The sequence below is a fragment of the Triturus cristatus genome, chromosome 6, assembly GCF_964204655.1.
Source record: "Triturus cristatus chromosome 6, aTriCri1.1, whole genome shotgun sequence".
NCBI classification, from domain to species: domain Eukaryota; kingdom Metazoa; phylum Chordata; class Amphibia; order Caudata; family Salamandridae; genus Triturus; species Triturus cristatus.
Window position 1 is genome coordinate 672,962,728 of NC_140589.1, and position 17,728 is coordinate 672,980,455.

General features: G+C 45.2%; 1 protein-coding gene across 3 annotated transcripts in view; it reads left to right on the top strand.

Moving 5' to 3' along the window:
- Positions 1-17,728, top strand: part of RNGTT (RNA guanylyltransferase and 5'-phosphatase) — a 1,651,651-nt gene that overhangs the window by 314,892 nt on the left and 1,319,031 nt on the right. For all 3 annotated transcript variants that reach the window (XM_085611178.1, XM_085611177.1, XM_085611179.1), the window contains exon 7: positions 13,781-13,890. In XM_085611178.1, coding sequence (XP_085467304.1) covers positions 13,781-13,890 — 110 coding nt within the window. The remainder of the gene's footprint in view (positions 1-13,780; positions 13,891-17,728) is intronic.

Consider the following 17,728-nt stretch of genomic DNA (forward strand, 5'->3'; position numbering starts at 1 on the left):
GTTACTAGAATCCTGTATCTGAGCTGCAAAGTAGGACTGCTTGGCCATGAGAATAGCCTGTTTATAAGTTTGGAGAGAGCTTTTATATGCTTTTCTGTCACATTTGTTATAGTTACTCCTCCATCTACGTTCTCGCTGCTTACAAATAAGCTTTTGAGATCTAATCTCCTGAGAATACCAGGGCTCAGAAGGATGTGCTCTTTTAGGCCGCAGAATTTTTATGGGGGCAACGACATCACATGCCTGCTGCAGCCAGCTGGTATAATTATCACATGCTATATCCACATAACCAGATATAATGACTACATTTGAAGTCAGTAATTTGATTAGCGAATCTCCCTCCACCTTGTTCCATGCTCTAATTTTTATCCTGTCTTTATGTCCTGTAGTATGCTTACCAGAACCGTTTAATAAAATTTCAAATAGAACCGCGGAATGATCTGACCAGGCCAGGGGAAGAAGATTTTTAAATTTTATATTACATTTGTTGGTAAAAATACCATCCAAAGTATGTCCTCCCCTATGCGTAGGGCCTACTACCCGCTGCCTAAGCTCCAGAGGCAACATCAATTCCTCCAAGGCCCTGGTATCAGCATCCTCCGTGCATTGTAAGTGGAAATTAAAATTACCTAAAACTGTAAAAGCATCAGAAAGGAGCCCCTCTTCCAAAAGCGTACCCACGGACACCAGGAATGCTGTTCTAGATCCCGGAGGCCTATATACTAAACATCCCTTAAAGGATTGGTGATGCGACAGCGTCAAATTAAAAAATAGCGCTTCGCAGGTCTCCATGGGAATTGGTTGAAAGGATGCTTTAATCGAGTGGTGGTAAATCACTGCCAGGCCTCCACCTTTCCTTAAAGGCCTATCCTGTGTATAGCAAAGAAAGTCCGGGGGGATAGTATTCACTATATCTGGCCCCGCAGCCGGATCAGTCCAGGTTTCTGTGAGAAACGCTATCTATGCCTCGAGATCTTCCAGAAGCCTCGCGCACTCGAGGCTATGCTTAACTAAAGATCTTGCGTTTAGTAAAATACAGGTAAGTGGCGGATCCTTCTTAATTTCTGCCTTTGGCTCCTTCACCTCCTTAATGGCAATGGGACGGTTAAAAATCCTTGGGATAGTAGGCAAACAACCAGGGCAAAAGTCAGGAGCAATGGATGGCAGTGCCCTCGGTATAAGGCAGAAACAATTGGAGGCATACCTTCTTTTCCTGAACCTCCGCAAAGTAGAGGAGTCATATCTAAGTACTGGTCTAGTGGCTGAATCAAGACCGGCATGGTCCCTGGCGCGGGCCAGGCGCGGACGGGCGCAGACGGGCTTGCCTTAGGCGCGCCTTCGGCGCGCCCGCTGCGCGCTCGTGCCAGCTCCTCCTTAAATGCGCTAACAGGGAAGCTAGACCGCTAACCTGCGTGCTAGTACAGGCGGTTCCACTTCCTGTTCCGCTTTCGTCCACTGTGCCCCCGAATGTATATTAAAACTAATACCCTTCCTAAAATGCCAAGACACTGTCAGTTCAGTGCCCCTCTAAAACAATAGCAGCAATCAATACATATACAGTTTTAAAATGTGCAAAATCGCAATTCTACCCGCTCTGCTCACTCGTCTCCCGGCTCACGCCTCAGGAGATCTAGGACTCGCGCTCGCGCCAGCTCCTCCTTAAATGTGCTAACAGGGAAGCTAGACTGCCAACCTGCGTGCTAGTACAGGCGGTTCCACTTCCTGTTCCGCTTTCGTCCCCCGTGCCCCCGAATGTATATTAAAACTAATACCCTTCCTAAAATGCCAAGACACTGTCAGTTCAGTGCCCCTCTAAAACAATAACATCTATTTTAAGATTTCCCATACTTACACCTACTTCTTTCTCTATTATCCTCACCTGTTTCTTACCTAGGCCGGCGTGGCATCTTAGAAAATAATTTCCTTGTGGCTCAGTTCCTTCTACGTCTATTTCTACTACTTCTTCGGGTATTAACATTATCCCTTCCTTTAATACCTCTCTCTCCGCCTTCTGGATAGCAAACTTCACCAGGTCTGAGTAGACCAATACCCTGGTGACCTCCTTTCCTTCCTCATTCAGCTTAAAACCTACTTGCCGCAGGTCTTTTGTCCCTATGCCCTTCATATTTGGGCATTGGGCAAATGAGTGTAAAAGTTGTGCCCTATTTAACGGCCCTCTCTTCCTCTTTTTCTTACCACCTTTACCTGTTTGAATAGGTACAAAGTATAGCCACTTGCTCTCTACACCCTCTTTTCTTATCCCAGTTGGTACCATATATGACTGGCTGGAATGCCTACTAGTTCCTGCCTCTGGTAGATTACCTCCTTGTGGCCTTACTCCATAACAGGCAATGTTGTTGGGGTTCTTAAACACTATATGTGGTGGATACCGTACTTGCTTCTCCTGGGCCATTGGCTTATTTTTGAGTGGGACCTTTTTCACGTGCTTCTTTGTTGCCGTCCTCGTTCCTATTTCACTTTGAGTTTTACTTAGCTGGGTTTCCTGCTCAAGGTTTCTCGAGCTTGCCTTTCTAACCCCACTTCTTTTTGCTAATTTAACAGATCCCTTTTTTTCTAACTTCCATCCGGCATTGTCTCATTCTGTTATATATCCCATTTCTAAAATTATCTCCCCTTCTTATTAGCCTCATAGGCCACCTCAAGATATAAACCTCCTGATTTGTCTTAGAGGGGTCGACCATCTCCGCCACCTCCCTAGCTGATGCAGGAGGCTGCGGGTCTGGAACTGGTCTTACCATTGCTGGTATTTGGTTTCTAATTCCTTCTAACTCCCCCTCTATCCTAAATAGGTGCTTTTTTGTGCTTTTAAAATTTCATTATTTGACAAGGTGACTTCTAAAAGCCCCTGGAGAGTTCTTTGCAGAATTAACATCAAGTCTATCATAGAGGATGCAGGTGTTGCAGAAAGTTCTAGATTCAGCCCTGAAGTGATTTTGTTCGATGCTTTCTTTTTCCACCGAAAACTGGATCCCATGCTGGCCTTGATTTTCAGTCTCTTTCCCCCTTTGCTCGGAGTCTGGTATAACTTCTCCTTCTGTTCTTTGATCCTCACTGTTTAATTCCGGACAGTCCTGAGTTATATTTTCTAGGTCCTGTGTAAACAGCCCGTTCGGGGAAGAGGACAGCCGTGGAGAGATTTTGCCTTTTTGTCCCAATAAAGATTGGAGAGACTGGTTAGCTAGATTTACTGACTCCATCGTAGACTCCCCATAAGCTAGTGAGCTATTCCCAATTCGCAGTTCGGACTCTGCCTCCTCTATTACAGAGGCCTTTGCTGGTGAAAATACTTTTTTAAAGTGCTTCCCCACAAAGTCTTTCAATGAGCTTGAGGCCGTGCCCCCCCTTTTTAGGTCTCGCCTGACCCAGCGCATGCGCTGGTCTGGCGAGACATTTTGTGAGGGCTCCCAAAAGTGCTACCAGGCCAGCCTAGAGCTGCAGTGCATGTGCGCGGACGCGCGCGTCCTGCTTTACCGAGATTACTTTCACTTTCCGCCGCTTTGATGTTTGATCGCGATCGCAAAACTTTCGCGGCCGCAGGGCCGCTTTGATGTTCTCCGTGAGGCTTCAATAGATTGCACCAGTTAAAACAAGCATTGGCATAGCCAATAGGTCTCGCTTTTGGGACTTTATAAGTGTTTAGTTATGTAACTGTTGCATGGCTAAACACTTATAAGGTCCCAAAAGCGAGACCTATTGGCTATGCCAATGCTTGTTGTGCTTGTATTTATGTCACCGTTACTTTTTCCTTTTTGTTTCGCTCCTGTTTTTTGGTCTTACCCGTGGGCTCTTTATACTTTCCACAGAGTCACCCAGATCTACTAAGGTCTCTTTTGGCTTCATCTTTGGATCCTGGGTATTTTTAACCTTTCTGGGGGCCATTGTTAATGCCTTTATGCGACCAAAACAATTATCAGCAATTCAATCGGGTACAAATGTCGCCTTCTAGGATAGTCCACCCAGGTTTGTGTTCAAACTATGACTTTTAAGATACCGATCCACAAAACACAGACCAGAACCCTCACTTACCTCTGTTGTGCATCAATCCTGTGCTCTCCCCGTGCCCTTTTCTCACCGCAATTGTCGTTTTTCTCCTTATTTGTAATTCTTGGAATAAAGATTTATATTTTGTGTCCTTACTTTCCCCCTCCCGGTGTCCTCAGTGCTGCTACCTGGGGTTTGCTCCCTGCAGGCACCTCTCAGCACAGGTCCGGACCCAGGTCTGGGCGGTAGCACACTCGACCGGCGTGCAGTCCGACATGCAGTCTGACTGCAGGATTTCCCCTCGCGACAGCGGCTATTCCCGTTACGGCGACTCGATTTTGCTTTTCCTGGGCGTCCTGCGGCGGCGGTCTTAGCCGCTGTCTTCCCCTCGGCGTCTGCGTCAAGACGTTGGACGGGGCTACGGGGACCAGCACGGCACAACAGAGCAGCTGGATTACCAACTTGGTTGATTGTTTGGCCTGCCTTTTAAAATTCTTTTGCTCTGGTTAGTAAGTAGCGTACATCTGTCCCTCCTTTGGGTGCTTGGTTCCCTCCCAGCGGAATTCACTGATTGTTCCTTTTTGTTGGCCTCTCTGGCAATCTGTTGCCTCCTCGCTCGCACCCGCTCCAACCCGTCATTGCTGTCGTCCTTCCTGCGCTGCTGCTTGTTGTTCCTTTTTATTGGCCATCTCTGGCTGTCTGATGCCTCCTCTTTCACCCCCTCCCTCCCGTCATCCCTCCCATCATTCCTGCCGTCCTTTCTGTGCCGCTGGTTGTTTAATTTTCTGGTTAGTTTGTCGAGCTGGCCTTCAACACAGGTGTCTGCTAAATGGTCCCACTTGGTATTGTATGCCTTCTTTGGAATGCTGACTTGAGGAAAGACTATTTCCACAAGGAACAGTTAGAACATGGAAGTGGAAAATGACTGAACAATTCTTTCCGTAATGGAAGATAAACCGGGACACTTTTATTTTGAAAACCATATAGTTACTGGACTTTAATGCTTTTTATATGGTTATATGTGTGTAATTGGCTACACTTCATTAAGGGCAACTATTCTGCCATCTTCTTTACAGTACTAGCAGCAGCAGGATCTGATGTGTTTTTAGTTGTTCTCTGTACATTATCTCAATAGAAACAAAATTCGCAGATGAGGATTGAGTGCCTCACTTATAGCAGATGGAATTGTCTGCTTTTATTCATGAGACACTTTCTTTCCCTGCAGTAATTATATTCCTAGTGCATAGTTGGTTGTAAATATTTGTGGCTGTGGTGTTCTTATTTGTAGTCTTGAAATCTATGTTACTTAGGTGGCGAGCTGTGTGGACTATGCAAGAGAGTTACCAGCTGAGATGCGAAGTGCGTGCTTTTAAGGGACAGTTATATAAAATGACTCAAAATTGCAATACTTATGGTATGGGGATTACTAAAATCTATATTTTGGAAGTACCATTTTATCTTAAAACTGTGTGTGCATTTTAATGCAGCCTATCTTATACTGTGTGTAAAGGAAGTTTTAACAATTGACTTGCGTATTCACAATGCTTTCTGACAGTCTTGGACCTTATAGCACTAACAATATACAAGTCACTGTTCTCCACTGCACCAACCAAGATTTAATTATGTTGCTCTATGGTTGCACACAGACATCTGCAGTGCATTCATTATTAGAGGTTTAATAATGTACTGTAGGCCATTTCCCACTGATTAACAACTTTTTTTTATTTAGTTCTCATTTAAGCTGCACGTTATTTTAGCTACCTGAAGGGGAAACACTTTTTAAAGCCACACCTTTGACCCCACTCCCAAGCTCACTGACCCTGCCCCATAGCATGCAGCATCACAGTTCCCATATTTTTAATTCACTTCGACCGCTGCCAAGATCTATCCACCCCTCTCCCCGCGCCAGTGTTCTTTCTCTCCGTGACAAATGTTCAATGTCTCGCTATCTCTGCAAGTCTGGTGACCCCCTTGTTTTCCAGTCATTCTCGCTTTCAGGTGGTCTCTCGCCCTGTCATTTGCCCAAAGTTTGTTGATCTATCTCCCCATTCCTTGTATTGTCTCTCTCTTTAGTTTAGGCGCTCGTAGTGTCTGTGTCTCCCAGTGTCTTATTCCCATGTTCCTTTTCCATTACACACCCTGCCACATAATTCCACTACATAAATCCACTCCACACCACACACAATTTCACAACTAACAATTCCAATCCAAATGACATAATTCCACTACACACCACATACATCCATTCCTCTCCAAACCAAAACGCTTGGGTAAAAGACATTGTCATTTACAACATCAATAGCTGTAACTCTAAACAAGCATTTGCAATGCAATAGGTCGTGCATTACTGAAAGTTTGAGCCATTGGCGTTACTAATAATAATGTATCACCAATAGCTCAAATCTTTAGTAATGCAAGACCTATTTTATTGTAAATGCCTGTTTTTCTATTTCTTTACTTTTGAAGCAATCTGGCACCTGCGCTCTAAAGCTAAAGCGCTGATGCTGATATTGTAACAAAAGGAAAGAAAAAGGAAAAAAGGTGTGTGGCCGCATTTATTTCCCCAATTTATTGACTTTGGAAGCCACTCTGGCACCCATGCTACAAAAGTAAATAAATGTTTAATGCTAACGCGCGGGTGCCACCATTGCTACAAAAGTAAATAAATGGAAAAGAAATGTTAGCTGCGTGCTTTCTTTTTTCCTAATAACTCACTTTTATTACTATCGCGGCACCCGCACTTTAGCTTTAAACATCTAAAGTGCGGGTGCTGTGATTGCAACAAAAGTAAATAAAGAGAAAAAAAAGGTGTGCGGATGCATTTTTTTTTTCTATTTATTTACTTTGTAATCGATTGTGGCATCACGCTTTAGCTTAAGGTGTTTAAAGCTAAAGTGCGGGTGCCGTGATTGTAACAAAATTGAAGAAATTGGGGGGGAAAAAGCGTGACAAAAGGCTATCGTCAGTCGATTGAGACTGTGCCTCCAATTCATGCTTTAAATCCACCCAGAAGAAAACCAATGCACGGCCGCCTATGTTGCTGATTAGAAGGCATGCCACACTGCTTAAAAATGAGTAATGACAAAATAGAGGCGCAAGCCGCCATTGTTTAAGATTAAGGGCATGCTGCGCTACTTTAAAAAAACATTTTTTAAATAGAGTCTAGCGAGCCGCGCACAAGAAAAGAAAGGTGCGGCCACCATTGTTAAAGATGATGGGTGGTGTGCAGCGTTACCATGCAGTTAAACCGCAGGATTGGTTGCAGAAGCGGGAGGGCTTGTCCTGCCTGCAACAGCAGCTAAGAGAAAGTAATTACTAAAATAGTGCTCACAGGCTGTAATTAAACAAGCATTTGCAATGCAATAGGTCTCGCATTTACGCGAGTTTGAGATATTGACATTGCAAACGACAATGCCTTTTATTTTTGTTTTCGTTTTTACAACATATATAAAAGGCATTGTGATTTACAATGCCAATAGCTTAAACTTGCGTAAATGCGAGACCTATTGCATTGTAAATGCTTGTTAGGACTTGTGCCCTGGATAGGAGGTAGGGGGGTGATAGACCGGCATGAACAAAAGAAGAAGGGCGGGGCAACAGAAGGGCAGAGGTGGAGAGAGAAGCATGGGTAAAGACTAAGGCAGGGAGAGAAACAGAATAGGAGGGGAACAGACAAAGGTGCTGGGGTGAAAGAGAAGCACGGGTAAAGTTACAAAGGCCGGGGAGAAACAGAGTGGCAGAGGAAGAGACAGAAGCACAGGAAAGACAGGAAGGCAGGGGAGAAACAGCAGGTCAAGGGGAGAAACAGAAGGGCAGGGGTACAGACAGAAACATGGGTAAAGATAGGAAGGCAGGGGGATAAACAGAAGGGCAAGGGGAAAAGCAGAAGGGCAAGGGGAGAAACAGGAGCCTGATTAAAGACAGAAAGGCTGGGAAGAAACAGACGGGCAAGGAAAGTGATTGATGGACATTGAGGAGACAGGGTATGGGGAGAGAAGGTTATAGAAAAAACAGAATGTTGGGGGAAGGGACAAGCGAGGGGAGAATCATATGGTTGTTGAAAGAAACAGAAGGGAAGGAGGCAGTAAAGAAGAAGGGCAGTAAGAAAAGGTTAGTGTATTCCTAGTTTTCATCCCTTTCATAGGGACTGCACGTAATTTTACTGTTTATGGGCGGGGTGGGCTCAGTGCGTGCACCAGAGCACACATGGCGGCAGTACGGCGCTCATAGAGCTGTGCACAAGTGCTCCTGTTCACAAGGGCTGTGCATGATTTTACTGCTTATGGACGGGGTATGCTTGGTGCGTGCACCGGAGCACACATGTTAACGTGTACAGCCCTCACAGAACGGGTGACTGCTCCCGTTCACACGGGCTGCATGATATTTACTTCCTGCCAAAGCAGTAGCGGGCAGGAAATGTGCAACTAGGTTCAAAAGGAACAGGGGAGTCACGGTGCTTAATTCCTGACAACCTGAAACACTCACTAAAACGCTTGTTACCGCTAACCCTGGAAAATGAGTCTACATCATTGCTCAAAATATACAACTGACCATGACTTCCCCCTTCGTCTGGAGTTACCTGTGCTCGCGTAGACCATACATTTCTGTCATACAAATAATGTTAAAAATTGAGTTCATGCTGACGCTCTCCATTTCCGATTTGACAGTGCCTCTGTTTTTAACAGGGATATTTGGGTACTGTCGGACCAGCACCTGGCCTTTTTTTTTTCCGGTCTGAAAACTGCCATCTAATCTCAGCTCACGTGTTTGGCTGTAGCTTTGTTTACACACGTCCGGGTGAGTGAGTGTGGCGTCTCTCTGCCCTTCCTCTTGGAGTTCATTTTCTGTCTATCCCGGGCTGCCTGGCGCTTTCCGTGTGCAGCCACTCGTGCTAGACTGATGACCCGCCCCTGGCGTCTGATCATTACATTCCCAAGACGAGGCTACAACGGCGAGGTGTGGCACACATTCACAACACCGTGTGTCTTGAGTAACAAGCAGCCCTGTGTTTGCCATGTCTCATAACTCTCAGGGCAAAACCCCCACGCGCACACCGCAGTCCGAGGCCAAACGTGTAAATCCCTACTTAGAAAACTCTGCACCCCCCACACCCTGCATTCAACAAAATAAAATCGAAAGAGGTACAAGAATACACAAACAACTGTCCAGTTGTTTCTACGGGGAGGACACAGCAAAAAGTATGAGGGAGCTGCTTTGTCTTACAAAAATATTAAATGTCTGCACGACTAAGTATGCTTTGCAAGCACTATAAAATCTGCATTATGTTCACTGGTTTTAACTTTTTTAAGCTAGATGGGTGCAATCTAGGGAACTGGTGTCACTCCCCATTTAAACAAGCGCTCGCATCCACTGTTTATTTTTGCATCGCGCTTTCACTTTAAAGTGAAAGCGAGATTCAAAAATAAACACGCAGCGCCATGTCTCCTTTTTTTGTCCGGCCCAATCAAAGAGCCGGACTGGCGCGTGCAAGGCAGCGTGACGAAGCTTCTGATAAGAAACTTCGTCACGACAGCCGTAATGCAGGTGAGCCAGTCTGGGTGGGCTGGCCAAAAAAGCGAAAAGAAGGCACCCCGGAATCCTTATTTCCAGTGGCAGCGCACCGTTTAACATAAACGGTGACGCAAGCCAATGGGAATAAAGGGCGGGGCTTCAAGCCCTTTTCAGGAAATGAATTCTTCTGGATTAAATCTCGCCGAGCGAGCTGCGCTTTTGCACAGCAACGCTAGGCGAGACCTAAAAATGTAGAGTTAAAATATGTAACCGGGGCAGTCCTCATGGGAGGTTACAACAAGAGAAAAGGCGATACTAAGGAGGTACTACTAAGCCTATTGACCAATGAAAAGCCACCATTTACAAAGAACAGTTACAGGAGGAAATTAAAAAGAAGGGCGGAAAATGGGTGCAGCTTAATGCCCATATCCCGAAAACAGCATGTCTCGGCGAGACTTATTGCATTGAAAATGCTTGTTTTAAATGTGTCCCAAAATCTGCGTTTAAGAATGGGGATTATTTGTACCACTGAGCATTTGTGGTTACCTATAATACTAGGAGGTTTAACGTTTTGTTTCTCCAAATAGTGTTCTTGTGCATATTCACTTGGAATTGGAATTTAAAAAAATAGAGAAATTCAATAGACAATAATAATTGTACTAATAATCTGCCTTCCCACACTGCTCCTGTAAAAGCAGAACACAACATGTGTGAGTTGGTCTTGTGCACAGGACAGGCCCAGAAACGTGCAATGGTGGAGTTGTTTGGAATGTTGCTTTGCACTGGTTGTTTCGAGACTCTGTTTTAACTTTTCAGGGCCTTGGTTTTCCCGCAAGTGCATAACCAATAGGCCAGAATTGAGTTTTGGAGGAATTCTAGCAGGTATAACCTTTTAAAAAGTCCATTTAGAAACAGATGGATTCCAAGGCCATCATACTTGCATTGTTTCTCTCTGCCATTGAGAGAGAGACAGAGACACAAGGATAAACAGTCAACCCAATTCACAAACCTATTTTTGACCAAACTTAGCTTGCACGCATAAATCGCTTCGTTTACATATGCAAGGTATTTACAAATTGTGAATTAGACTCATAAATCCATTTACTCATGCATGGAATTGCCTCACAATGGTGTAATACTAAGCCTGCATGTGTAACTCCTACTTCAGGTGCAGAGAAGGGGGTTTCTAGGCTGGGGATTTCTAAGAAAGTTTTGAAAGAAAAGAGTTTGTGGATATTCAAAAACTGTTTTCAAGTCCATTCGCACTCTAGAAATGGTTAGTGATTTACACTTTTCCCTGATTGGAATGGAACACCCCCAAAATTAGTGGAAAGTGTTTCTCCATGGGGGAAAATATTTTCCATGTTAAGAAAAAAGTGTACTTACACAAACGCAGTGGCACCTTCTCCTTGCACAATTGTAACCTTCATTTAGAGTTATTTTAGACCATAGGGAAGAGAGGATGTAGCTTATTACTGTCAAGGTACACCCATCTAACACCCAGTCGCCAATGACAAGTTTCAGGCAGTGATAACCAGGGGTAACCAGATGGCAATATCCCCATATCCACTGCCTCTATACACCCACCCTACTTCCTCCCTAACCTTCCCTGAGCTCTGGGGGGGGAGACATATCCATTGTCCGATGCACCAGAAGACACAATGATAACCCCTATCATTACTACTTTTTCAGGTGTGTGCAAGTATCCTCCGAAAAAACGGACTTGCCAATTTATATTTTTCAGGGAGGTGTTTCACACCACGAGGATGGTAATCTTAGAATTGACCATTGACCCTGAGACCCGCAGGGAATTTCTGGGGTACCCCATTGAAGGGGAAAGAACTAGTAATTGCTGTTTTTACCAAATGGTCCTTCAGGATCGCCAGGCAGAGCACAGGTATGAAAATGGCAGTGATTGCTCTACCATGCTGATGTCTGCCACCATCCAGTAATTTTTCCGCTACAATGTAGTTGGCTGCCTTTGTGCTGCTTGCAGCAGGCCCTAATAGTCCTGTGCTCTCAACTCAACTAAACCAGTATCATCTCCAAAATTGTGAAGGAAATGTATTTCGTACCGGGTTGCCACTGACCTCAGCTTTTGAGCCTGGCTAGCGAGCAGAGTCCTGTGCTGTACGTCAGTGGGGGTCCAGCAGCAGTTGGTGATCTGCAGGTAGGGACTTCAGTAATTTAGGACAAGTGAGTAGTGAAATTTTGATACGGGCGCATTATGGCATCAGGGTGCACATGTGTTAAGAAAATATTTGCAGGATTTTATATGGAGATTACAGTCCCCTTGCCATTGGATTTAGTATTGTACACTTTACCGTTTCATTATATCACACTTCTTGTTGGGTTTATCCAGGTTAATGTCCATGACCTTTGAATATAATGTTGCCCTTTAACTTCTTAAACTGGCTATAATGCTGTTTCCATTTTGTCTGTTTTGCCTTTTGAACTAGTGCAATACGTTTTTTGTGTGAATTGACATGCACGTTTTTACACAAAATGGTTTTACATGCATAATCTATGTTTAATTAGTGAACAAGCAAAAATCTTTAATGAGATATGTTTAATTAGCAAACAAGTAAAGATTCGTAATATCTTCCAGCAGCATATATGCCTTGGCAAAGCCCATGCTTTATTGGTGAAAGGGTGAATGGCAATGGACCAGCCAAAAATAATGTACAGTATGGGATTAAGAAAATCCGAACACAATAGTGATGCAATAAAATAAGGGGAAGCGCAACAGGTGGGGGATCGTCCCAAGACCTTACCCAAATCATCCCTCCCCCACAAATGGGGATTCCTTTAAGGGAGACCGAGACACGCAGACACCATCACTGTGTTAGAGAATATACAATTCTCAGGCCGTATTTATTACAATCAACATAAACATGACATTTTATATCAACAGAATTATTCAATTATCCAAACTTTCACATGACAATTACAATATTTACATCGAGAATCCTTTGATTAGAGGAACTAATACATATCATCTCCTAGAAACAGATCCTCAAATGAGTCAAGGCAGGCCACCCCTCAGGCACCATGGCATTGACTATTCCAAATGATTCGGGACCGTGGACCCCGTACTGCAAGTTGCATATCACAAGGCGAACTCACCTGCCCCCTCAAAATAGAGGGAGCGTGGGCCAGCATGAAAACTGGACCCACAGCATACAATGCCAGAGCTAACCCAAGAAGGGATCCCCCCTGGCACCCAATAGGATGGGCCTGAGCAACCGGGCCATACCTTGGTCCTCTGGCACAGATGCCATCCCCCGATATTCTCTGGGGCCATGTAATGGAGTACTGCGAGAGGCTAGGGACAATCGCTGTAGCGGGAGTCCCAACACCTTCCACGGCAACTCCAGCCCCGGTTTTAAGCCAAAGGCTTCCTAATTCAGAATTCGCCTGCACTTCAATTACTGATCCCAAGGTTGTCCACCTGTTTTGTGATCAAATATGACTCCTTCTCCGCCACAGGCCTTGGTGGTTCACCGACCGGCCTGGCCTGCCAAAAAAGGCCGCTTCAGCGCTGTGTTCCCCCGCAGCAGCGGCCAGGTGCAGGCACGGGCACGGGCACAGTAGCGAGGTCGTTGGGGGCAGCCAGGCATGGAAAAAAACAGGTAACTGCGTGGGGATGCACTCCCCTTTATCCTCACCTGGCTGCCCCTCGACTGCCCAGGCGCCCCCACCCCCACCAGCCAATTACCTATTGCGGGCTTCCCGCCCTCAAATTCAAAACTGCAGTCTGAACCGACCCACCCCTGTCTTGGGGGCCCGCCATCAGTTGGCGTTGCCCCCTGGGCTAGTAGAGAGTTGTTTACTTTGTTTTTAAAAAGTCTCAGTGGTGTCTGTTACCTGAAATTTGCATCAGCCAATATTATACTGGGTACATTTGCCCCACTCGGAGCCCCCAAAGCACTACCAACAATATCAGGAATTTTTTACAAGCGTCTTGATTACTTATGCCGTATAAAAAACCTTTAAGATTAAAAAAAGCATTACTCATTTACGTTGCACTGTTGTGTTCCTGGAAGTGCGTTAAACAAGATAGGATGATGACAGTGAAGAGGGAGTGCTACTGGTAAGTAACTTTTTTCCTGTCTGGTGGTCCTGTAAATGAAATACAAAAGATTGTCCATGCTTGTGAGAAGATTACCCTCACATCAGAGCGATGTGGCATTCCGTATTTTGGTGTAAATAAAGCAAACCAGTGTCACTAAGGGGAGTCTAACTAATTCCGCATTTTTACCCACAGGGTGCGGTGTTCCTGGAAGGTGTGACAGTCAAACGTGTGAGCCAAGTTACAACGCAGCCCAAGCTTGGAGAGATACAGCACAAGGTTCAGCAGTTCTGTGGATGGGCAGGGTAAGGAAATCTTACTCGTGCTGTAGAAGTTAAAACTGTAAGATGTGTGTGGCAAAACTACAGAACCTGTATGTGGTGAAGGTGGGATCTGGCTCCACCCTCACAATTACTCGACTAAGATTATAATCCATTCCCTCTACTTGACATAGTGTGGTTATTTCAAAAAACAACTATCAATGGCTGCATACTTATTGGAAAATGCATTTAAAACTCGTGTTTTAAGTTTCTTCATGTATTTTTTTTAAACTAAACAATTCACACGTTATGCCATTTCTTCTTCATCACCTACTTTTCACAACCCGTAAACATGTCTAACCCCAAATCCCAGTACACTTTATAAAACGTGGGTGGCCTTACTGAAGAAACTAGCCAATATGAAAAATAGTATTGGCTGAAAGTATTGTCTTGGTTTCATAAAACACACATTGCCATGGTAGTCCCTGGCACTGAAAAGAACTGCCTTGTGTGTGCCTGTACTCCTTGTGAAAGGGCAGAATGCTGTTATTCACAGAGAACTTATTCAGTGGCCGAAGTGGGCTGACACATTGATGACCCAAGCTGTGTGCTGAAGTGGGCAGAAGAAAAATGTGCATAACACAATTACTGAACAATGAATCAAGATAAGTGTTTAATAGCCTCTATAAGTCAGCATGTTAGACATATAGGGCCTTACTACGATGTTGGTCTGGAATCATTCCGACCGACTCCTTTTCGGAATGGTTTCCGACCGACCCGGGTTTGGGGAGTCTGACCGACTGATTATGATTTTTTCGAACACCTTTCGGTATGACTCCCATTGACTTCAATGGGAGTCTGTGTTCCGACCGACAACACAGGCTCCCATTGAAGAAAGGGGTGGTTGCGGAAAACTGTGCACCCTGTGGCGGGCACCCATAGTACCTGCCATACTGTGCATGGTTGGGAAGAGGGGTGCCATGGGTAGCCCCACGGTTGAAGGGGGGCCTGGTACTATCCCCCGCCCACGCCCCCCCCCCCCTCCCTCGAAGTCAGTTTCTGACAGCTGTTCCGTGTTGGACAAACCGATTCGTAAAAAAGCGGTCCGAACCTGACATAGTAATGCGTAGTTCGGAAAAGCAGTCCATAGACTTGTACGATTTGGCTGCGACTGACACGGAGTCTCCGAATGCCAGTCTGAACCGAGTTGGACAGACCAAACGGTTACCTTCCATCCTAATCGGTCGGTCGGAAATGTTTCTGAGTCGGGAGTTCCGACACGGGTTAGGGAAATCTGAATGCCGGTCGGAGCCATTCCAACCGTCATCGTAATGAGGCCGTTATTGTTAGTAAGATGAAAAGGGCTCTACTAACACAAGACCAGTTGAAAAACAAACAAAACAAGCATTGGCATAGCCAATAGGTCTCGCCTTTGGGACCTTACAAGTGTTTAGCCATGCAACAGTTGCATAACTAAATACTTATAAGGTCCCAAAAGCGAGACCTATTGGCTATGCCGCGCGGCCGCGAAAGTGATCGCGATCAAACATCAAAGCGGCCGCGAAAGTGAAAGTAATCGCGGTAAAAGCGGCACGCGCGCCCGCGCACATGCACTCTAGCTCTAGGCTGGCCTGGTAGCACTTTTTGGAGCCCTCTCAATAAGTCTCGCCAGACCAGCGCATGCGCTTGGTTAGGCGAGACCTAAAAACTGCTGTTTTGTCATATACCATAACGTTGAGGTGTATGGCTTATTTTATAACTACAATGATACTTTACGTGTGTGGTTTTCAAGTGAGTTTTTTGTTTAATTATGGTGCATACATAGTTTTTATTTACGGAATACAAATGTAGGTCTGTACAACCATGTGCAACATAACATAACACCCTGCTTTCTGGAAAAGCCATCCTTGCCACACTGTGATACTGCCTCAGCAGTGCATTTACAGTATAGAACATAAGTGTTCGAAATAGTGACAATAAGACAATAATGAAGCATATGTGAAGCATTGGTACCAATGTAAGGAGTGTTACGTGGCCACACTCCTGCGCACGCTCATCATTTAAAAGACAGAAATAAACATGTTCTGTCCTCGTATTATGTATATGTATTGCACTGACATGACAACATTGTGTGTCAGAGTTGCTGATCCTGTTGTAGTCATTTCTGAAATTACACTTTGAGTACATAATCTATTCATTCATATTATGATCTAAATTATTCTAGCGCTAAGCCCTCGCCATCATGAAATATTAAACTTCCCTGGGGTTTGTGTAGAGAGACTGGCATAGTTTGGAAACACCCTTGTCCTTCTCTCACCCCAATGACCTGATTGTGAAATGAAGGATTGCGTTTGGTTAATTGCTCCTAGTTTGAGTCCAATGAATTTCAATTGAAACCGGAGGTGACCCTTATGGTGAATGTTGAGTTTAACGTGGATTACGTTTGATCGGTCTTTAAATGAATGAGTCTGTCTAGGAAATATGAAAATAAACTTTTGTGTAAAAATTATTAGAACTAGCTTAATTTCTGAAACTAGTTACACTTCACATTCTTGCCGGACCAAACCACAATCACACCATAATTTATATATGCACATTTTCTTCTGCTTCAGAGTGCTTTGTGTGGAAGCTAAAGAGGTACCTGTGAGCCTGTTTCTCACACGCCGTCTTCTAGCACACTGCTAAGGGCTGAGTCCCATAAGAGGATAACCGCATCTCCGTGGTCCTCGCACACATGGAAACACTTTCCAGGTATGATCAAAAATAAAAACAACACCTTTACAACCACACACCCTGTTGTGAGTAAGAAATACACCACGTCTTTTGTCCAAATGGATTTATTACACAAATGCAGGTTACTGAATATTGCGATGCAGGTTATTTAAGCCCTGCTGATCGCGTGCGTCCTTCTTTCTCCAACCGTCTCTCACACACCACCAACGTTCCATATATTTCACTCTTGAACATTCCGCAAATCGTTCATTACATTCTATGCCAGCAGCATCACACACCTTACAATATCTAGCATGCTTCACACGTAGACAAGCGCTTCAGTGACTTACGTTGGGGTAGTAAGTTCTATATAATTGTATTGAAATACTATACAGTTCAACGGTCCCAACTGCCTATTTTTTTCACTCTGCCTAGCCAGTGGAGGCCGTTTTTAGGTCTCGCCTGGCGTAGGCTGCGCGTATGCGCAGTCTCGCTGGCGAGATTTAATGAGATGTGGTATTTTCTGTAAGGGGCATTAAGCCCCGCCCCTCTTTTCCATTGGCTGGCGTCACAGTTTAGCAGCCATTGGAAAAGAGGTGTCGGTGACGTCTTTGCTAGGCTTTCTGAGCCGTCCCATTCGGACGGCCTCGCCTGCTTTGCGTTCGTCGCAAAAAGGTTTCTTATCTTTATGGGGCCAAACACATGGCCCCATAAAGACAAGAAACCTTTTGGCAGAAGCCGAGCAAATACGTCATGGCGAGCGCTTGTGCGATGTGAGCATGCGCAGAGCCTTTCGGTCCTAGCGTCGCCTCTTGTTTAACCGTCTCGCGACCTCTCTTCGAGAGTCCCGCGCCCCCTCCCCCACACACACACACCACCTCCCATAGCAGAGGCTGGAATCTCAGGAGGATCTCTTCCGACACGAACCAAGTGAGTTCCTTTCCAGGGTGAGGGTTTGTATTCTGGGGCAGGCGGGTGAGGGTGCTGGGAGCTCCGTGAGGTCAAAGTGCTACTTGACCACTGGGGGGGGGGTCTCTACCAGAGCTTTCAACACAACAGATGGAAGCCGGCCTGCCCACCCTTCATACAGGAACACAGTCCGTCCACCTCCCCCTCACAACAAACCTTGTCGCTACCTGCTCACAGCTAGAGGGAGCCTGCCCATCACACC